We start from the raw sequence: 23,204 nt of genomic DNA on the forward strand, positions 1-23,204 counted from the left end.
AGCAGGGGTAGACATGAGGGTGCTTGTCCCTAGTTAAAATCTGCTGGGTTTGGGGCAACGTGCCTTGGTCGGGTGGTGAAGCCAAAGCGCAGAGAAATCCAGAAGCTGCAGCAGGGCCGAGGGAGTATTCGAGGTGCTGCGGCAGCGAAAGGCTGGCTTGGCTCGGCTCAGCCGTGGCCCTGCTGGCTCCTCAAAGGTTTGGGGTTTGCTGTCTTTAGGTAACGTCTTGCTGCAGGAGACTCTGTATGGAGAAAGTGTGGGTGTTAGCAGCCAAGGCGTTTGTAATATATGTCTAGATACCTGTGGGTATAAGGGTAGGAAATCATCTGAGTGTCAGTGTAGAAAACACCGCTGGTATTTTAAACACGTACGTTGCACTGAATCCCCATTCCGCTGTCCCTGTAAACACCATTGTGCTTTTCATCTGCCACATTTGCAGCAGCAGCAGCAGGGAGATTTCCCCTGAAATGGGATTGCTGACCCAGCGGCCTCCCGGACAATGTGACGGGCGCTCCCGGGCAGCACAAAGCCCCCCTTCCAGAAAGCCATCGCACAAAGCCGAAACCCTGCGCGAGCCCCAACCTGCTGGGCTCGGCACATCCCTCCCGCCAGTGCCGGGCGAGGCGGCCGGGCTGAGCGGTGACGCTCGGCGGGCTGGAGCAGCATCATGCCCTTGCCGAGGCGCCGGTCGTCCTTCTTGGGGCAGCAGCCCTCTTCCTCCACAGCCGAGAGCTCAGGGCCACCCGGCCGCCGGGTGAGCATCGGAGGTGGAGGGAGCCTGTCGAGACCCCCCGGCGTCTACGTGGGCACCGTCCCCACCGGTGGCGTGAGCAGCTTGGGCACCCGAGTGTCCCGCAGAGCCCTGGGCATCAGCAGCGTCTTCCTCCAGGGTCTGCGCAGCTCCTCCGCCGCTGTGCCCCTGGCCCCGGGGCTGGAGAAGGGCAGGGGTCTCTCCTACGAGAGCCTGAATGGCTGCTTGGTGGAGTACATCGAGAAGGTGCGAGCTCTTGAACAGGTCAACCAGGAGCTCGAAGAACACATCAGAGTCTACCTGGACAAGAAAGCGGCCAGCGTGGGCAGCTGGGGAGCACTGCGGGAGAACTGGGAGGCAATTTACCATCAGGTGAGTTCCGGAGAGCTTTCGGCAGCAGCAGGGACGGGGGGAGCTTCACGAGTCATTAGCAACCCTGAGCGGCGAGGGTTGATGCTGATGATGAATGCCGCCTGATTTCAAGGCGCGGAGCCCTAGACAGAGGGTTTTAAATCTATCTTCATGATAATTAGCATTATCATTTCACAGTGTGTTGTGGAAAATGCCTATTAAGCAGGAGAATTGCCTCAGGCATCCTGTGCATGGGGGAGATTGAAATGCACCCCAAGGCGCGATAGTCTGGGCTGATTAAAATGGGTGGGGTTTTTTTTCTTAATTTTTTTTCTTAGCTGTGGCTATTACACTAGGCATCAAAATTATTAAAAGAAAACTACTAGGACTGAATTAGTTTATCCCTCAACATGATATCATTACAAGCACGTTGGTTTTTTTTTAATTAGCAATTCAGATTTTTACTTTATTCCCTCGTTTTCTTAATCACATTTTCAAAAGCTCTATTTATTTTTAAAATAACAATTATATGGCTACAAATGAGTGATTTCTTTCCTTCCCTTTGCCACCGCATGATTCCTTACTCCCACCAGCGCAGGTTGCGGGTTCTTCGGGGAAGTGTTTATTGTGGGAGTGCAAAATGGTGTTTGTATTGACCTCATGGACAAGAAGCAGTTCCATTTGCTGACCAGTAAGGCCAGTAAGACTTTGCAGGCTGATATCCTGCTTGAAGTGAACACAGGGCTCTGTCCCCTGAGGTCTCACCGCACCTCACGAGTCCCGGCTTCTTGACTTCTAGCCAGCAGGAGCAGACGGGACCCCAAAGAGCTGGATCCTGGCATCTTCCACATCTCTTCCTGGCAGCACTTGTGCAGGCACGGAAAATGCTGTTGGCAGGTCTTCAGAAAGCCTGAAAGACAACTTTAAGTTCCCCAGGACAATTGTGTGTTCTGCCTTGGGCTGACCAGAACTTTACTCTGGCATAGGAAAGAGGGTGCATTTTTATAGTGCGCTGCATTTTTAGGGCAGGTCCTCAGCCAGAACGCTACAAGTGTCATCTGAACCTTGAATGTGGCAGCATAAGCTGCTGTACAAAGATCATGTCAGCGGAAATGCCCAGTTCAGCACTGACTTTTAAAGCTATCTTTTTGTATTGGTAAATGACATTGCCACTGCTAATCCTATAAAGCTTCCTGAAGGGACTAGCTGCTGAAGGCAATGGGTGCTCTGAATCTGGGATGCTTACGCAAAACCATACGCTCGAACCTATCATCTCACTGAGGTAGATGGGGGACTTTGATGTGAGATGGGGGTTAATGCTTTGCAGCCACCATCCCATGTTTTCCAGACGAGTGGCCATTTTGCAGTTGGAGACCTCACCTGTAAATCCTACCAGGGTTTATGGTTAAGACCAAAAAAGTAGAAGCATAGGTACTTTAGGAAGGACTGTTTGATTCTTCTTTATATGAAACCCCAACATTGTAGTGCAGATGAACTTATTCATGTAATAATTTTTCACCCAAATTGCTTTCCTTTTCACCCTTCTTCATATTGTTATCCTGCCACATTGCCTCCACCTCCCCTTCTTATGAGTAAATCAGAGCAGCTCATAATGAAATCTAGCTTGAATATTGGGCTCTTCCTGTATAAAATCAGAAGAATAAAGCTATGTAGTAATAGCATTTGCAAGTATCATAGAAAATAAGAGAAGATTAGCATCATTCATATCTAACTATTAAAACACATTAGAGAATACATAAAGTTTTCCAAATTACTGCAATTAAATCAATAAAAGAGGCATCACTTAGTGGGTTTTGACTTTCTCAGATATAATCTGAGCTGCTATGTACAATTCTGACTAATAGGTTTCTTCTCTTTTTTTATATTAAGCACCTAACCAAAAATGAAAGTAGGACCTCATCCAGCCCAAACACCAATTAAATCATTCATCCTGGAGCTAATTGGCAAAAGTATGCCAGCATCAACACTGAAACTGCCACATTTATTAAAATAACATCAAAATCAATTGTTGCAGAAACAGCTGCAATCACCCAAAGTCAGTACCCTCCTGCCATGATGCATCCCAGTAGGAAAAGTAAAAGGTGTTCAGGAGCAAGGTGTAACAGAAATGAGACATACCTGGCAGATACATTTCTAGATGTAAGTTTTGTAAATATATTTAGATTTTCTGTAGACGTCCACATCTACCTTAATGTGACATATCCTTTTTTCAACTTCCTGCAAAATCTGAGGATTCATTTTGACTCCCAGCCAGTCCCGCACATTCAGCCGGGAGGGATGCCCAGCAGCCATAAAACCCCTTGGTGCCATTCGCATGAAGCAGCTGTTAAAGTTTTGGGGTGGAAAGCCACTTGAGCAGTCACCCACTTTAACCCAAACACCCATGATTGGAACAATTTTTGAATAAGAAGCAGTGGAGAAAAATACACGGGGGGGGGGGGGGGGGGGGGAGTGTCTAGACAGGAGCCCCTACTTCTTGCCCTGCTAGTGAGAAGACAAGGATATGTCCACATAGGACTCTCCTGGCCCCAAAATCAGAAATGTGATGGGCCATCTCCACAGTGGGGTAGGAGAGACACCAGCGGACCAGAGGTCCCGTTTCCCTCCTGCCCTTCCTGCAATGTGCCCCAGCATCCCAAATTTGGGGTAGTTGTCCTCCCAGCAATAACAACAAGGTGCCAGCATTTCTCCCAAACATAGAGCTAGGGGAAAAAGCGTGGCAACAAGTGACTTGGAGGGTACAAGTGGAAGGTCCCCCAGGGGAAAAAAAACACTTGTGATTCATTGCAATTGTCAGAGCTGCAACAGGGGATCACTGACAGGAGCTGAATGATGGGAAGCCACTACCCAGCTCACAGCATTAATTATCCACCTGGGCAGCTGGTTTTTAGCAGAGCAGGTGGACACACACTAACTGAGACAGGCACAAAATGGGAGGCCTTTTTCAGGAAATAAGAAATCCTTGCAGAGAGGAATTCATGTGTCAGAAATACAAATTCATCTCACTTTACTCCAGGCATAATCCTTTTCTCCAGGCTTCATCCTGGTCTTCTTGTGGAAAATTCTCTCTAATCAAATGTGTCTCCTCTGCAGAATAAGAGGTTGTTTGTAATGGCAATTCCTTCCCAGGGAGCAAGACAGTACCTGGGAAAAATGGACGCTTGAAATAATCTCAGCAAGTTTACAGAGAGGAGAGGGTAGCTCAGCCTCCATGACCGTTCAATTACGGCTGCATAGGAGACACAGAGATTTATTTTGTCTATGAGATGGCAGGCAGCACAGTTCAGGTCACAGGAGTAAACACAAAAGCAGAAGAAGGAATCAATGTCCTGGACCAATTTTATCACTGCTGTGACTCCTGTGCACAGTTGGGAGCATTTGAAAGATCACCAGAGTTTTTCTCCAGAGTTACTTTTATTTGCACCTGGCCTTACTGTCAGCATTTACTCAGTGTTAATATTAAGCCTGGAGAGTATACAGGACTGACAGCCCAAGGAATCACCATATTTGGACTCGCACCCAGTAATTTATTTGCTGTGGGGCCAGGAGAGCTGCTGAGTATTATCTGTAACACGCTGTAAGGCAACACAGTACATGATTAGTGTCTGTAAGTAGGTGAAACAGCATTCTGCCGCTGATCTAAGGGCACAACAAACTCCCACAAAATGGCACAGAGCTTGGTCAACTGCCATACAGAGGATGGCAATAAATTAGCTTTAATTATGTTCTCTCAGCCACCTCCAACAGCATAACCTCGGACTACCTTCACATACAGCTGTGAGGTGGGAGGGGTGAGGTTGTCTTCTGGTGCTTAGGCAACACTACTGTTTTTATAGATTGTTTCTTCAGTAGGTATCTCCTGCTTTGAGAACCAGGAATTCTTTGATGCAGTCCTGTTTACTCATAAAATATTCGATCTCTAAATGAAATTGTGTTTTCCTGGAGGCAGCAGGAATTGGCAAAGGACCTATCAAGCTTCCCCGCCTCTCTCTAGGTATTGCCTTTCCCAAGGCGATGCAACAAATGTCACTCTTGCTACCTTTGAGTTTTTCTCCTTCAGGCTCTGAGAAAGGGGTTCAACACAGAAAGTGTAACCAAAAGCGTGACAAGTTTACTGCTTGGCATCTGAGCAGCAGGCACTGGGTTGCGTGATTTTAGCCTGATTTATCTGTGAATTACAATGTGTCGGAGGCAATGGGCTGATACCAGGGAATATGGTATTTCCTTCCATGGAAGGAAAGACTAGACTGGTATCTTCTGATCTTTCTCCACGGAGGCATCATTTGCTTTAACTGAAGTGAACTTAAAAGCCAGATAATTTTCTATTACATGAATAATTAAACCATGAGATTCATTATCACAGGCCACACCTGAGGCCACAAATTCATCAGCATTCAGAAAGGGATTAGGCATTTGTAAGAATAGCGAAAGTATACAAAGCTATCGATAAAGCATAGCTAAGAATTTGAAAGGCATAGTAAAGTTTGCAGTTCCAAACTTGGTCAGATGTCTGTTAAAAATCAAAAATTGCCAGCCATCAAGGATAAGTTGTCCTCATAAGTATCTGTACCACATCATCCTTTATCAAGGCTGGAGTCTGCAAACTCCCTTGAAGTGGCTGGTTTTCCTCATTGCCAGTCATAACCCAGTAAATGGGCCATACGTTGACGCAGACTTTGATAAGGGTTTTTTTTCCTAAGAATTAAAATTGCTTTCATGTCCATAAAATTGCGGTAAAATCAAAGAAAATTGTTGCTGCTTTCTAGTTAAGATGCTTTATACCACAAACATTCAGCGTTAATTCAAGAGCTAAAAAAAAAAATCTTGTTCAAAAGGTGTACGTGCATCACAGATGCGAGTGTTGAAAGACAATACGTGACTTAAAGGAGCTATTATTAGTAATAATATTTGCATTTTGATAACACTTCCCACCTTGACCATTTAAATGCCACACGATCATCAGTGAATTAAGCCTCTCAGAAGCCTGTGAGGCAGGACAGCCGTTGCCTTCTGCTTTACAAGCAGAGGAGGTAATATCCAAGTGCTTGCAGCATTGCGAGCCCTCTCATTTCCAATGGACACAAAGAAGGGTGTTTCCTAAACGGCTGCATCATGCATTTTAGTACCTGCGTCAGCAAAGTGGCTACGAATCCATCTCACTAATGCTGCGTGTTTGCATCCAGCTGTTTGATTATTAGGAGAATTAAATCAAACAAAAGATCCACTAGATGGAAGTCTTACATCTCTTCTTCTCAAGCTTAGAAAAGGACTTTCACAGCTCATGCAAGTCAGGGAGAATTTTTCAGGAAACCAGGTTTCTAGATAGAAACTACCCTGTAATTATTTATCCTTCAGGTTCCCTGTTGGATTTAAAGCATACACAGCTGATTTCCACAAGGGCTGACAGGCTAACACCTGCTGACTACAACACTCATCCCTGAAGCCTTCCAAACATCAGACTTTTTTATACCATTTTTACTTACATAGCACAGTTCAGGTTTGTGTGCAGTTTTGGAAAGTCCTGGACTTTCTCACTGAACATTTGGCATTAGCTGCTGATCCATGAAGAGGGGAGCTGGGTATTGACAGAGTCCTCAGGACTATGGTACCAGGGTTCTGGTAAAGACATCCACTGAGGGTCAGGTAAAAAGTCACCTCAAATGCCTCAAAAAAACCCACAACATTACTACTGAAAAGCACTTTTAAAAAACAGTTTGTCTCCATATACAGGCAGAAATCCAGGCAGTGGCAAATCGTCAGCTATTCCCTGCTTCTGCTTTTGTTGCAGCCCAAAAGCCATTTTACACACGATTCAGCCTCTAAACTTAGCCATTAACATACCTCTGAGTGACACTGTGCAGCTCACAGGATTTAATGTTACTTTTGCTTGTGGGGTGTTCCAAATTCCAGCAAAGACATTAATTTTCCTCAGACTTTAGGTCAGATATTGTAACTGTGTGGGCTCACTTTCGCAGGCAAATGGGTTTGTTTTGACAGGGCAGGGCAAGTCACAGGGCAGCGTTTCTGCTCCCTGATTTGAGTCAGGGAAGGAAAAAAAAAAAAAAAAACACAAAAAACCAAACTTCTGTGAAGATCCACACATGTGTGAGTTGACAGGAAGACTTCTGAAGAAAAAAAAAAAAAAAAAACAAGAAAAAAAACCCAAAACAAAACAAAAATTCAGAGCTTCAGTCAAAGAACTGCCTCTACCTTCATGCTGCTGCCATGTAAAAACTAAATGTCTTTTCTCCGTCTTTCAGGAGAAAGTCAGGTCTCCTGATGCAAGGGGACCCAAGGACAGCAGAGCAGTACTCCTCCAAAGTCCTGGCTCTGCTCAGCCCTCTGAAATGCCACAGAAGTGACAACCCAGGGGTTGGGGAGTTAGGCCAGTGCTGGTAAAGTGGGGTTGCAAAAAAGCAGAGAGAAGGAAATAAAGGTTTGAATGATGAAGAAGAGCCAGTTCTGTGTGCAAGAGAGCACATGAAAGTCTTCTGTGCTTGTGTGCTGCACAGCAGGGTGGGCTGGTGTGCCGTCAGATACCATCTCTTTGCCCACACCTGGGGCTTTCGTAACATCTCTGGCTCCTACGCATTCGCTGTGCTCTCTTAATTTTCTCATGCCAAAACTGGGGCTTTTTTTCCCAGCAGCAGTATTCACAGGACCTCTCTTCTCTGTCTAGATGCTATTTTCATGAAACGCTAGAACTGCATGTCTCTGAGATGGCCTATCCTTCTATCATATCAGTTGGAATTGGCCAAGAAATCCTACATTTATTAAAGAAAAATTGGCCACCCATGCAATGGCATGAGCTCTGTTTCCTTTGGAAGTCAAGCCCCAAGCTGGAGCTGGCAGGAATGGAGATTCAGCCCCAGGCTTCCAGCCACAGCCACCTTCCTTTTTTGTTTCTAACAGTGGGTGAGAAGTAAGCAAACCACTTTTTTTAACTCTCATGCCTCCTCAGATTTAAAAGATGCAGAGTGCTTTTAACTTCATGATCCATTATGGACTTCTCAGTGTGGGGAATAGGTTATTCCTCCAGATCTCTCCTTATCAGATGCCTTCACATATTTCACATTTGTTTGTCCAAACATCTATAAGATACTTGGAGCAGTGAGCCACTTTTTGTGAGGGGGAATGCTAATTACCACGTAGAAATGCTTCAGCTGTGCATGTCCACCTTCACCCCATCACCAAGCAGCAGGCCAAAGAACAGGTAGGACCATACTAAGGCAACGATCCCATTTGCGATACTTGAGATAACTTGTCTGGACGAAGCCTTGATGTCTCCACATTGCATGGCCTGTTTCACCTCAGGGGAGCTGAGTGCTTCAGGGGATTTGCAATCTCATTTAGTTGCAGACTTAATTATCTAAAGAAAGATTTCTGCTTCAAGAACTCTCCTGGCCCGCTTAAAAAGCTGCTCTTACTCATGCGGTGGTTTAGATTCAACTGCAGATCTCCATGGGTATCTCCTGAAAAAAGACCAAAGAGATGTTCAGTTTAGCTCCTCCAGAGAGACGGCATGGACCACGGGATGGCTGGAGCTCCCAGATAGTTATTTGCAGAGATGATTGCTCTAATCATGGTACCGAATTCAGCACGTCTTCGGTCATAGTTCAGTGCACGTGTGACTCCAGGGCAAGCAGTGGTCTTTTTTTACCTTTTTATCATTTTATATAACCCTCTTGAATCACAACAAGCTGCTATGTCACAAGCCTTTCAGGTTTGGTTACCCCTCAAGTGTCTCCTGGGCATTAAAGAAACCCCCCAGAGCCATAGCGATGATACCAGTCTTATTTGCACAATCTTTCCAAAGCATTTCACATTCGGTGTAATAATCTTTGAAGACTGCCTGCTTCTCAGGTCTCATATCTATCGCAAGAGCTTACAGGATCCCATCAGAGAAGAAAAACGACGCTCTGGGAGCTGAGGACGGCTCGCAGGCGGCATGAGCAACAAGTATTCCTTGGCTCACTGAAGAGGACGACCCTGAAGAGGACTGCTGATATGGGAAGTAGAATAGGAACTGCATAAGTGCTACTTAAACTGTATCTAGAAAATATAAGTGGGACTTAAGTGATGAACATACCTTGAATTTTGCCCCTTGCAACCAGCTGATGATCAGAATAAATCTGTTTCCACAAGAAGATGAATGCTTAGGAGCAATGAACAGTTTGATGAAAAATTACAGACTATTTGCAGAGAATTTGTGAATTTATATGTACAAAGTTAATTGATTAAATTATCTGGAATGAGTCATTTGAACAGCCCTAGGCTAAAGGTTTATTTTCAGAATCAAAGCTATACATCTGCTTAAGATACATGTAGAGTGCATATAGCTAATATGCTGAAGTTCTTCATTGCTTGAGCTCTGTTGTCTCTTTCTTCTAGGTGGGCGAAGCAGTTCTTGAAAATGCTCGTCTTATGCTGCACACCGAGAACATTCAAGCCTGTGCTGAAGATTTTAAAGACAGGTAGTCTTGTGGTGGCACCTACCTGGCCACTTTCTTTGAAACTTTGCATTGGCAAACGCTTACTCTATAGGGGGGTAATGCTTAGTGAGTAGTATGGGCTTGTTATTTTAAGTTGCATATTCAACCACCTGACTTGGGAGAGGTTTTGTAACAGCAAAATAATTATGATGCCAACATTATTTTGGAAGATTTTGAAGATCTATAGTTAAAAAAAGTGCATTGACAAAATTACTTAAGCTATTCTTTGATATACAGACATTGATCTCTTACTGAGAGGTCAGTATTTATTCAAATTTGGGTTGACATTTTATAAAGGCAAACTTCCATGTGATTTTTAGTTTTTAGTTTAGATTTTAGTTTTAATTTTCAGTACCACACAAGTGCTAACAGTCATTCTCCTGCAGCAGCTGGAAAGCAAAAACTGCAACACTACAAACGTCAACATGGAAATGTTAGATAAGAAAACACAAATGGACTGCTCTGATTTTTCTTGTCTTTATTGACATAAATGAATAGTAAAAAATCTTAAATACTGGCAAACTACTACTTTAATGTCTTTCTGTTTGCAAAGCCTAACATTCATGTGCATGAAGCTCTTTAAATTTTACTCAGGAGACATGATCCTTCTAGCTTTTACTCATAATGGACTCTTTCATTTACAAATAGCTTTTTGCAAGATCTGTCACACAAACTGTATTTCAAAATAATTGATTTTTTTTTCTTATGATTTTTATCATCCCTTCAACTTCTGTCTCCCTGGTGTTATTTTATTTAATCATATCAAAAAGTGTGTTAATCATGTTCTTAGGTTTGCCTTTTATTTCAGAAAGGTACAACTCTGTTGTACCTTTATGGCTTTAAGTCCAGCAAGCTACACTCATATTTTAAGTAGTTTTAAAAAATATTTTTAAAAAATGTCAGCTGACTTGGACAAGCAGTCTACATAACAAAAACAATGCCAAATCAATCCACTGCATACTAAAAGCTCCTAATTCTCACTGGGATCAGCTGCCACTTTCCCAAGCTGTTGAACTCCCAGCAAGGAAGGTGGCTCTCAAGGGGCAGAGTGCAGGACTTGTTTATGAAGCCAGCTCCCATCTAACCTGCCAACCGCCCTGTCTAACCTCCCTGGACACCAGGTCCTCAGGCTGGATGGGCTTGACACAAAAGCCTCCCACCCAAGGAGATTCGCCATGCAACCCAGCCACATTTTCAATGGAAAGCTTAAAATGAAAAGGAGCAAATGGGCACGATGCAGCAAGCGATGCTGTAGAATAGCAACTGCCTGCCACAATTTTCCCTACCATTGCAGCTACAGTTTAGAAATGAGCCGTTTGCGTTAACAGCAATTCTAGTTGACAAACCAACCATTCAAATTTCCTCTTTATTTTGATACTACTGAGATTTGTTCTTGACTGGGACCCTGGAACATAGGCCAGATTTCCATCAGCATGTCTGTTAGTAAAAGTAATGCTTGATCTGTGCATGTTTTCTTTAACCATAGCTCTGAAAAGTTTTTTTGTAGATGAATGAGCAGTTATTCTCATTTTACAGCCAAACAAACAGAGAAAAAGCCACACATAGTCATACTGTATATAAATACCAGATCTAGCAAGAGAGCATGTGCCTCTCTGTGCTTATTCAGGAATCTTATCAGGCTGATAACCACTGTAGTGCAGACTGCTAACTTGGCCTATTTTATTACACTCTGAGTCAATGACAGGGTACTTCAGGCAGTTAAATTCAAGTATAGCAAGACAAGGTGAGAGCAGAGTATATCTTCTGTGTTTCTGTGCCTTTGTCTGGGACATACAAGATAATTAGCACAGTGTCATTTCAAAAAAAAAAAAAGCAGTGTTTTTCTTGATGAGTTGTGCTGTATTAAGGTTTTGTTTGGTTTTTTTTTTTTTTTCCTCTGCAGGTATGAAAATGAGCAGCCATTCAGAAAGGCAGTGGAAGATGAAATTAATTCCCTATATAAAGTGATCGATGATGCTAATTTAACGAAAATGGATCTGGAGAGTCAGATAGAGAGCATGAAAGAAGAACTAACTTTGCTGTCAAAGAATCATGAAGAAGTAAGTCCAGACTCAGGACACTGCAAAGCCAGCATGTGCCTGTTTCATCCAGTTGGTATCATACATCTAATGCAAAGCAAGCACTAAAAAGCTCCTCCTGCCACATCTGGGTGGAGGGATTCTCCTGAAACCTGCTCTTATTTCTCTCTTCTCTGTTAACTTAAAGCACTAACCTCTGAGGCATGATCAGATTTAAGTTTTAATTCCTTTTGTCTGATAAATATGACACCACATGATGGTCGCGGGGTTGCACAGTCACGTATGTGGACATCTCAACAGTGAGGTCTGATTCTCAGCCAGAGAGGTAAAGAGAATACGTGTGTGCAGGGAACAAGCTCTGGTCCTGCTGCACCAACACTGAGAATTAACCAGGTTCCTCTGAAAATATCCTGCTTGGCTCATCAAGCTGCTCAGTTCCTGAAACTGAGTCTCACCTGAGCAATGTACCACTGAAGCAACTCACAGGGACAGGCACCTAGAAGGGGAGCCCATTGTTACCTAGTTTTGCAATACCTTCCCACATACTCATTACATTCACCATCATTATTTGCATGAAGGTAGTTTGTTCCCTTCAGCAGGGGTTTCAGGACTGGACCCAAATCAGCATCTTTAACGATGGGGGCTCAAACATGGAGCTACTACTAATCCCACATAAGGGACAGCAAGCAATTGTGCTGATGCCTCAGAAGTAAAAGAATTGAGATGGCTCATGGAAGCTAGGCGCTATCCTATCTTACATTTCTTACAGGTTATTTCTACAACCACAAGATTTCAGCAACATTGGCAGGTATATGGAGACTTGGCTTGCCAAGATGAGGTTACTTCATCCCCTCCGTACTTTCATGAGTCTGATCCCAAGGCTGGCATTTTGCAGAAAATAACCAGTGGCTTCAGCACCACTGCACAGCATAGGAAAGATGGAAGTTGTTTTAGATAACAGAGAAAACATAAAATTGATAGAAATACACAAGATCCCCTTTAAACCTCCGTGTATTGCAATGATTGCTATGAAACCAGAAAAGCTGGCACTGGTGCTGTTCTCTGCCCATATACATGGCATAACGAGAACACCTTTGTAACTGATCTACTCACTCCACATTTAGCCAGCAAGGAGCCCTTGCAGCGTGGAAGGATGCTCCTTTCTTTACCCCCAGCACAGACCTGGTTTTCCCATGGTAGCAGTGACAGGGGAAGCTGCTCAAGAGAGGTCACAGAATAAAGGCTGGAAGCAACTATTGCAATTACTGCAGCTGAACTCTGGCACAATAAAGTCCCAAGGACTTTCCTGAACTATTTCAAACCTTTCTTTCCTTTAGTGTGTCCACTAGGAAATCCGTGTCAAGTCCTTTTATGAACTCGGAGTGGGCACATTTTGAGGCTTTCATTCTTGCAGGTTCATAATTCATATAATGCCCATCCATTTTTTTCCAGTATTGTCAGTGTCAGGGGCCATTGCTTACAAATACAATTCCCAGATGCTTTTACACTACTTTTTTTTTGCTTATGCCAATAGCACATATAAACAGATTGATGTAAAAGGATTGTGGTGCCAGACTGTTCAGATACATGTTCAAATCTCATTTATTCTTGCATTCCTGAATACAATGTACAACTGATGCACTACCTTTAAATGTGCAATTCTAGACACACTAATTCTCTACTGCTTACATGTTTTTGAAGCACCTATATGTAAAGAAGGAACAGAATGGTGTCACAGAGAAGGATAGTGCTCTTCATCTAACATGCACAGGCATAAAAGCGCACAAGTGGCTCACACAAGCTGTGAGGCTGTAGAGATCCTGCTGTTTTGCGCAACTTGTTGTATCTCCCAGTAGATGCATGGTGCAGCAGAGAGGGAAGAGCAGGGTTTGATTTGCTGCAAGTTGTTAGCTCCTTGACCCGAAGTCCACATTGCAGGTTTACTGGCAATACAGTTGTGGTGGTTTCAGGTCCCGGGTGTGCAGTGTGCATGCGTCAAACTGACTGCTGGAGGAACTTGCCACTGTGAGAGGGCTGCTCCAGGCAGCGCCTTGGTGGAGGGCTTTAGTCTCCTTCCACCAAGGGGGAAACCACTTCCAGTACCCCAGATCTGCAGCAAGACTCCCCATGCAGAAGCAAGGCAAATCCACATCTGAAAATTAAACTCTCCAGTGCACTAAATCATTAACGTAGAGACACCTTTTGGGACCAAATTTAATTACTCTCTCTGTGCGTGGCACCAAAAGAGCTCTTCCTCGAGCCTGCCTGAAGCTACCATTCAATTGTCCAGTTCACCTTCTTTTATGTCTGTTGTTTTTGTTTAAGGATGTGAAAGTATTATACAAGCAGCTTGCTGGATCTCAGCTGGAAGAACTTGATGTTCCCATGGGAAGTGGCCTGGATGACATACTGGAAAAAATCAGAATCCACTGGGAGAGAGACATTGAAAAGAATCGTGCTGAGACAGGTGCCCTGCTCCGTACCAAGGTATGCACTCTGTAACCCACTCCAACATTACAGGATTTGAAGCAAACACAAAATCTGTCTAATACTCTGCAATAACTTTGAGGGTTGAGTGTTTGTTTTTTTCTTGAAACAAAAAAGATAATAAGAATCTAAAGGATTTTGGCCCAAATCCATGGGAAAATATGTTCATAAATATCAGTGGCTTTCTTGGGATGCACAGAGTTAAACAATGGTGAAAATGGTCCTGCTGATATCACAGGTATACGTGGGAGCTTTCTAAGAGATCTGAAATGTTGGCTAAGAAAAACAAACTTAATCAGTTGATACCTTCTGCCTAAGATAAGCCACAGTCATTACCCTTCTTACTAGGGCCATTCCTCCACTGAACAATTTACAGGGGTCTATAAATCAAAAGGGCAAAACACATTGCTCTACACTAATTAGACAGCCTTGAAATTGTTTCTTTTGGCAGCACTAGGAAAATTTGATATTAACTTAGAAATTAAAAGTGATTATAATAGCCATTCCCTTTAAAAGTCCTCTCCTGACGCTGAGTCTGAAACAGCCTTTTATATGCAGCTTTTTCTCATCATGAAAGATCACTCTTTTTCCAAAGTGGCTGGCTGAAGTAAGTATTTTTGCAGAGCTGAAGCATTAAGTTCAGTGGACAATCCTATATGTTAGTAGCCATCTCATTTTGAGTTGGCTATTACAGCAGAGCATGGCACAGCAAAACGTAACTACAGCTGTGCTATAGAAATATTTAGCAAAAACATAGCCGCACCCTGTTCTATGGTACAGAGTTGCCATGAGAGGAGTAGGGGGTAATGAAGGCAAACAGCAAGAAAAAAAAGCAAGAAATATGTTTGTAAAGATATATACAAGTAGGTGTTTATTTTCAAAACAAAGAAGAAAAATCCTGTGACAAGTGATACCAAAGGTGCTAGGGAATGTACAAGAAGCCAACCAGAGGAGTTTATTCCAGAGGTTCCATCAAGTTTGTGAGCCTGACAGACTGCTACTAAGCAAAGTTTTCGTAAGGTTAATCTGTGGGGGCCTGATTTTCAGCTCGTAGAGCCCAAAGGAAGTCAGTGACACAGTAATAAACTGCATGAGCCCAGAGAGTGCCTCCATACAAAGCATATGCAGCCCTGAAAAGTCAGAGCATCCTCAGTAGCCTCCTAAGCTTTCCCCAGAAATTCTGTTCCTGGCCCACTGCCAGGTTTCAGCAAAATGAGCATTACTCTGATGGCACCAAATTCTTCAGTGTCCCCACTTTCCTGTCATGATTGTTCCACCTCCTCATCGTTCTCCTGTGCAAACACACCCTCACAGCTTCTTTCTTCCTATTTCTTTCATACCTTCAATATCTGCTCTTTCAGCTGCTTAGAGATATCGTTTGGGGAAAACTGCCAGCTCGTACTAGACTGATCACTGGAACCCACTATCGTGTCTTTGATACTTACCCCTTCCCTACTTGTCCATCTTAGTCTAAGTTCTTCCTAGTTCAAGTTGTTCCTGTTTTGTTTTGTGATTTTTTTAATGGGAGGAAGAATCAGAATATCACAGATTTATGGGAAGATCAATTCTGGCTCTGAGCAGGTTCTGGTATGACATTCTAGGGGGGTTTGTCCCCAAATATACCTCTCTTAAGCCCAGATGATGCAGTTTTGTATCTCATACAGTTTTGTATCTCATATGGATCTATTCAGATTATTACTATTTATACAGATAACAAGAGTTCAGCTTTTCTCAGATAAGTTTGTGGACTTATATCATCTTATGTGGCTAAATTGCACCATTTAGTTATCCACACTGTGAAAAATTTGCCCTCACTCTTTTGTGACATCAGAGTAGGGAGAGCAGTTCCCTTCTCTCCTTTGCTCTTCAGTACTAGTTTACCAATCTCTCTCTGTGAGGTTTTCCTCAGTTCCTAATATTTTCATTTCCTGTCTCTGGACTCACTCTTGGGGTAGTTGTGACCAGGTGAGCCCAAGGTATTTCAAATTACATCCTAGCACTGACTTAGACATCAGGGCAGTATTTTTGTTCTTTTCTGTGTAATTCCCTGTGTCGCTTGCTTTGTTTTATGACTAGATTTGCAGTCTTGGCTAGATTTTTCATGGGTATTCAGGCACCAAAACATACCAATTAACATTCATACCTAGTGGGGTTTTCACATGGGACTTTTTTAGATGAGTAAGTAACCTCAAAACTCAAGGCCATTGGTTTGATCTCTTCACTTTTTTGTCCATAATGCTCAAAACCTTTCCCTGAACTGACACAAGTGATTTAAACCCTTGTAAGGCACGCAAGATATTTAATATTTTCCCCTGAAAAATGCTTTACTTAATGATGTGGTGCTGTTCACTCATGTAGTTCAATTCCACAAAACCACCCCTGCTCATTGCTAACCTGTATTGTTTTCTGCCATCCATAAATCCTTATAGTTCATGATTCATCCTCAAGGCAGTAAACCTTGACACATCAAGCTGTTAAGTATCTGTCATAATGGAACTAGACCTTAATCCTTCTCTTCATGTCCTGTCTCTTGACCAGCTGTTGATCCATGGCAATGCTCTGCCCTGAGCACATGATTACACAGCTTCCTCTGTCATCCCCTATGCTAGATCTCGTAAAAGGTTTTGAAAAATCTTGTGAATTATGTCAATTGTGTCACTCTTCTTTGCTAATTTGCTACCACATTCCCAGAACTCTTAAGACCTTATGAAAGACACTTTTCTTCTGCAGATATCATGCTGATCGGACCCTGGATGTTGTTGTTCTATCCCTAATCATCCTTTAATTATCTTGATTCCATGAAAAACAGACTAATGAGAGATTCGGTGCTCTTGCACAACTCCTGGCTCAGAACTGTGCAGACATGCTTGAAATCTACACATTCCTAGGGAGCTCAAGCACCAAAATGATAAAGATTTAGGAGGATGATTTCACCCTCTCCCTCCATCAATCCAGTTGCTTGTGGGCACCACAGTTCAGTATAGCCTTTCCCTTGTGGAGCATCTCAGGAATAGGAAGGGCAGAGCCCCAGAAAACAACTGATTGCTTAGTGAAGAGGGCACAAAGACTACATCTGCACTTTTCACAGAAGGAACGCCAAAGCTGAGGCCAAGTGTCATGCCCAGCATCACCCTCCACATGGACTGTTAAAATGACTCAGCTGGTAATCCTGGAAGGAGGATGGGGAAACCCTGTGTGTACCAAAAGCTTTCAAGCTCATTCAGTGTGTGCTTACTCGCTGTGTCATGCCCCTTTAGGGCCTGATGTGGCCACCTCCATTGACTCCATCTGCCTTTTCTGTCATTCACATTACTAACATCAGGCAGTCGTGACAGCTTCGGGTAACTCCTGGAGGAGTTTCAACATCACATGTGGTGAGGGCAAGTGGGATTTACAGGTAGCATTTGGGCCATCAGCAGGGTAAATGTGAATGAGAGATGCCAGGCTTCGGGTAATGGGTGTAGGCTGTAAATATAGATGCAAAGGCACCCACCCTGCCCTATGTATCTCTTTAAAAAGAGGCATTTATAGTCCTTGTACCATAATAACATGCAGAGTACATTCTCAACACAACTTAGGAGACACAAATTACTCCAGAGTGGCAGGTCCATTTTCATTAGGCTGGGTTCACCAGGACTAGTGAGGTGAGATTATGTCTCTCTGAAGCACAAGCCCCCTGTGAAGTATTTCTGGAAAACACAGGCTCCGTGCAATTTGCTGGAAAGGAAAGTTTTGGTGTTTGGCTTGAAATTCAGCCCTCTGCAACACAGGTTCATAAATCCCAAATTCTGTTTGAGACTTAACTGGTACTTAAATGACCTTTTGCACCTGAGGTTATTTCATTCACAATGACCAAGGTGTGGCGTTCACATAATGGTACAAAAAACAATTATAAAAATGATTTCTGGTGCATGGTCCCAGATTTTTTAAAATTTTATCTTACTTTTAAAATAAATGAATGCCTAATCAGGAAAGCAGGACAAGGTCAAGATGAATTTTCAGAGTGGAATGGAAGTATTTTGCATAGTTTAACTTTAGCGTCAACCAGAAGAAATGTAGCTTTTGACTGAAGAATTGTACTTGCTAGAGAACCCAGAGCTCTGGATTGAAAACCTTGATCTCAGACCTCATTAAAAAGTATAGACATTTTATTTTTACTAAGGTACCTTTTCCTTCACCTATTTTCAGGGAGCCTGAACTACATACATATAAAAACCCACAAGCAACAAGAACCTGCATAAGAATATCTTAATTCAATTAACAGACATTATTTTTCTGATCTCTGTGATATGACTTATAGACTCATAGAATCCTATGTGAAAAATCAAGGTGTGACTACTTCTGAAATCCAACTGACTAAATGAAAACACTTAACTTCCAAAAAATATTATAGTATAGCTACAAAATGAAGAATTACAGCACCATTTTCTTTTTATAGGTCATTTTAAATGTACTAGTATGAATGCTGAACAGCTTTTGTTGGCATAGATAAAATATATACACTTACATGAATAAGCCATTTTACAGTAAATGCATAGAAAATATGATAATTTTGACACTAAGAAGTATCCAGAATTGTTTAACCACAGGATTTAATATACAGGAATCAAACTTAAAGTCAGAATTGCCACAAGCTGTGAAAATATTAACTGTCAGTTTGGTATGTAAGGAAACTAAAACATAATTTGAGTAGGCTGTGACAACAGTCACCATCTTTTACCAGCAACAGGCTGAAACGACGGCTGCCGTGCGAACCCAGGAGGAAGAGCTGGTGGAGGGCCTCAGAACCGAGTTCCATGAAACAGCCTGCAAAATACAGAGCTTGCAAGCAGAAACCGAATCTTTGAGAACCTTGGTAAGTAATGTTGGGTTTTCAGTGGGTATATTCTGTACGAATTCAACATGCCTTCTGAGGAAAACTTTCCCATCTTGGGATGCAGACTTAAGAATAAATCCCATTTTCCAGCTGATACTGTTTCCAGAGATGCCAGACATTTCTGGGCTCTTCTTGACTGACGTGGTACACTAAATGTACCACATTTAACAACCAGGTCCCAAATTTCAATCTTCATTGTCTTCATACTCAATAATAATTTCACCGAAATTGCTGGGTGGGTAGTACTTGACAATGTGAAGAATATTTGTCCCTTGTAACCAAAGTAGTTCAACCTTTGTAATGATCATACACATTTTTCAAAGTGTCTAAAGAAAAGAATTCTCAAAACACTACATCTCCACTTAAGCATATTCCATAGAGATATTGGCCAAACCTGAATAAAAATCTCTATGAAGCATATGAAAACTAACTGGTTTAATGTCTGCTGTCCTGCCCTTACAGAAGAGGGGTCTGGAGAACTCTTTATACGACGCCAAGCACTGGCATGACATCGAACTGCAGAACCTAGGCTCTGTCATTTCCAAGCTGGAGGCAGAGATGGGAGAAATCAAAGTAGAAACCGAGCAGCAGCAACGGGATCGTGAAAATCTGCTGACCAGCAAACAACAGCTGGAAAAAGACATTGCTGCATACCACTGCCTTCTGGATGGAGAACAAAGCAGGTACTTGTCCTTAAAAGCAGGTGTGCCACGAGGATGGAGAACATGTGCTCCCTGGGAAGGCGGTTGTGAGGTTGCTGGAAGCAGTAGGACTATGGTGGTTCTTGTGTTTCATAAGGCTGGGTGGTAGATGGTGAGGTTTGGAGAAGTTGCCAAAGGGGAATAACACCCCAAACCCAGTCGTGCAGAGATTCCTGATGTATTGGAGATGGCGTTTCTAGCACCGCCATGGAAGGAGGAGGTTTAGGAATACACCAGTAGGTCTATGAGTGTCACTTCCCTGAAGATTTGAGATGTGAAATTAAAAAGCTACTACAGCATCTGGTGGCTACATTAGTGGCTGCAAAGCAGCTGTGGTGTTGTTTCCTGCCTTGGTTACATTATGACTTCCCTCCTCCTCCCACTATACCGTCTAAATATTAGAGCTGTGATCTTGGGGAAGCTCCCTTTCTAAGCACGCAAGTTCCCCCCTGAAGTCCAAGGACAGAATCTGGCCCACCGACTGTACCTTTTGTGAAGAAACATAGTTCAGACTCTTAACATTTGTCCTCTGGGAATAATCTGTAAACACCTTTACAGTGGTTGGGTTGCTTGGGCTTTTTTAAGATCCTTAATCACCATTAGTCATGAAATATCTGAGAATCTGATCCACAGATTTTGGCTTGCTCTTCCACTCAGGTCAGGGGTAAATTGTGTTATAATCAGATCCTGCTGCAGCTGATATTTCACCAGCTGAACTAAGGATAGTTCTTGGTTCAGCAATTTTCTGATTTGTATAGTAGTGACCAATTTTTATTTATTTTTTTACTTTCAGCTGATTATGGAACTCCCAGCCCACATAAGACCATTTCCATAAAAGCAGAAGAAGATGTCACTGCCAATTATGTTCGTGGAAGCTAAAAACCCATCAAAGCAGCCTGCTTTATTCAGTTTGATTCAACAATCGAAGTAGGTTGTAGCTTGAACAACTTTATTAGACCCTCCTCATGTAATTGCTTTGCTTACAGATTTCAATTTACTCATGTTGTTAAAATTATAATAAAAATAAAGAATATCAGGTTTTTCGTTTGACTTTTTTTCCTTCCAGTATTTTTCATGATAGCTGAAGGGGGTTGGATTAAGAACACAGGCCTTCACTTTCCAGCAAGTAACTGCTTTCTTTTGATAGTACAAATATATCAAGACTGAACTTACCCCGCCACTGTGCACACAGCATCCACATTGAAATGGCAAGCGCACTGTTGTGTCACAAGACCACCAGCTCACTAGTGTGAAATCTAATTAAAATCATGCTGAAGCAGTTGAAGTGTGCTATTAACTTGATGCAATATATAAACCAGCATAAGCACTAATGCGAGCATCCCAGCAGTACTTAAGAAACACATTTTAACTCTAGACTAAATTTCTCGAAAAGCTGAAGGTGCAGGAGAGCAACAGCAATTCTGTCTGCAGTCCAGGTCACATCCTTTTACTGTATACTGAGAGTCCTAGCCAGGGTGTCCGTTTGTGCAAATGTGATACTTTTTGATATATTGATGTAGTTTTTATTTTTTATATGCTTGGCTCTTTCTTGATATCAACATCCCTTAAGGCAGGTTGGCCAAACTTCTTTTCAACAGGCACCCACACAGCATCAACGTGTGGGTGATCCTAGGTAGTTTCTCTTATTTTGATGGTAACGTGACCAAAAAGATTTGCCACCTCTCACTTTTGACTTTCTTTTATATTTTAATTATTGATATCCTCATTGTATTGCATTTGCAGTATGGGCATATAAAGTGCCCAGATGGATCCTGCATTTTCAGAGAAACATACTGAACCTTGGCCCCTATCACACGAAATCTTAGGCAGGTGGCCGGCTTTCCTTCACAAGTCCCTGCACAGGAATGAAGCTAACCATACAGGTGTTTGTTGGATTAGGACTTTACAATATTGACAGTTATACAGGCTGACAACACAGCTCATTAAGTGGGCTCAAAGACTACTGAGAAATGGCATGTACTAGAGAACATAATGGCATACAACATATATGAGAGGTGTCTATAGATAGTTTGATCTTTAACTGAAACATTAGCTAACAAAGCTGCTTAGTTTTAATGACTGATAAAATCAAATACACTCCAAATCCACTCTACTTGATCCACTGGTGAATAACAAGAATCAGCACACAAGTGTCATGCCTTTCCTTACACATTCCCCTACAGATGGAACATCCTTCCTTGGTACAGTTACTTAACAAACAATTCCTCATTTAATTTCTGCAAAAAGGGCATTTGTCATGTACCGCCTGCAAGATTTTGATCAAAACCATACTGGATTAAGAGATTACCCAACAACAACCAAAAAAGAAAGACAGATGATGGCAGATTCCCTTTTTTTCTCACAGAACGTAGGCTACTCAGAGCAGCAATACCTTCTTACACATCACTGCAGAATTTACCAAGCTGAGACCCCATCAAGAATAGTGATGATGACAGAAAATATACACAAACGGTGGTACAAGAGGTGTGATGGGCACAGACGCGTGGGTTGTTGTTAACTGGTTGCTGTCCAGGAATAGTCACTTTTTGACATTAGTGACACATAACCTCCCTCTCATTCTTGATACATAGGAAAGCAGTTTATGATTTGAGAAGGAAGAGGGAATTTACAAATGATTTGTGTATTTCTTCATGGCAGCCTCCTGATAGGTTTTCAGGTTTTCTTTCTGTCTCATGTGTGCTGTAATTATAGACAGCATCTTCTATCAATAATCTAATTAATCCTATAACATAAAAATATACAATCTGGCATCAGATCTCCATTATTTTCTAGTGATGCTTCAGGTATGAATAGACACTGCTGGCTATCCCACTGTGAAACTGTTCTTTATAAATGTCACTGAAGAGATACACCTGGTGAAACTATGAGTCTACAATCATACTGTGATGTGAAAGGAAGGATTTTTTAAAGTTTCTTATATGCCATTCCAAGTTCTTGTTGCAACCAAACTTGGATCGTACATTCAAATGATTGAGCATATTTCATAAAAATTAAATTAGATCTCTACTGAGATGTTTATTCATTGGAATGGAAATAGTTTCTTGCAAAATCATCAAGGTATTCCAGTATGGGGAAGTGGCTGGAAAAGGAGGAAGCATCTAAGCATAAATAATGAATTTGCAGCAGCTTTTCTCTCTATCCCTAGCAAAGACCAAAAGCCATCGAAAAGATTATTTTCATGAATAGTTCATCAGAAGTCAAATGTAGCTCATCTGGCCCTTCTAAAACAAAGTGCTTTCATATTAAGTGCTACAGCTTTTCTGAAGAAATCTCTTTTACACAAGATTGCTGCGAGCTACCTAGCTAGCTCCACAGTCCCTCCAGCGTGCCTTGCCAGCCTGAATGCTATCTAAGCATGTGAGATGGGAAATTGAGAACGTGAGAGCCTAAAGGCCTTCACAACAATTCGTCAGTGCTAAGGTTCATGAACTGGTTTATCTATATATTCATCCTCTAGTCTAGCCG

General features: G+C 42.4%; 1 protein-coding gene across 1 annotated transcript; it reads left to right on the forward strand.

Moving 5' to 3' along the window:
• Positions 1–667: 667 nt before the first annotated feature.
• Positions 668–20,660, forward strand: BFSP2 (beaded filament structural protein 2). The gene is made up of 7 exons (XM_074849712.1): positions 668–1,123; positions 9,515–9,597; positions 11,519–11,675; positions 13,980–14,141; positions 18,865–18,996; positions 19,480–19,700; positions 20,512–20,660. Exons 1-7 carry the CDS (start codon positions 668–670, stop codon positions 20,513–20,515), a joined length of 1,215 nt encoding a protein of 404 aa, XP_074705813.1. The 3' UTR covers positions 20,516–20,660.
• The last annotated feature ends 2,544 nt before the right edge of the window (positions 20,661–23,204 follow it).

The sequence above is a fragment of the Strix aluco genome, chromosome 1 (genome assembly GCF_031877795.1).
Source record: "Strix aluco isolate bStrAlu1 chromosome 1, bStrAlu1.hap1, whole genome shotgun sequence".
NCBI classification, from domain to species: domain Eukaryota; kingdom Metazoa; phylum Chordata; class Aves; order Strigiformes; family Strigidae; genus Strix; species Strix aluco.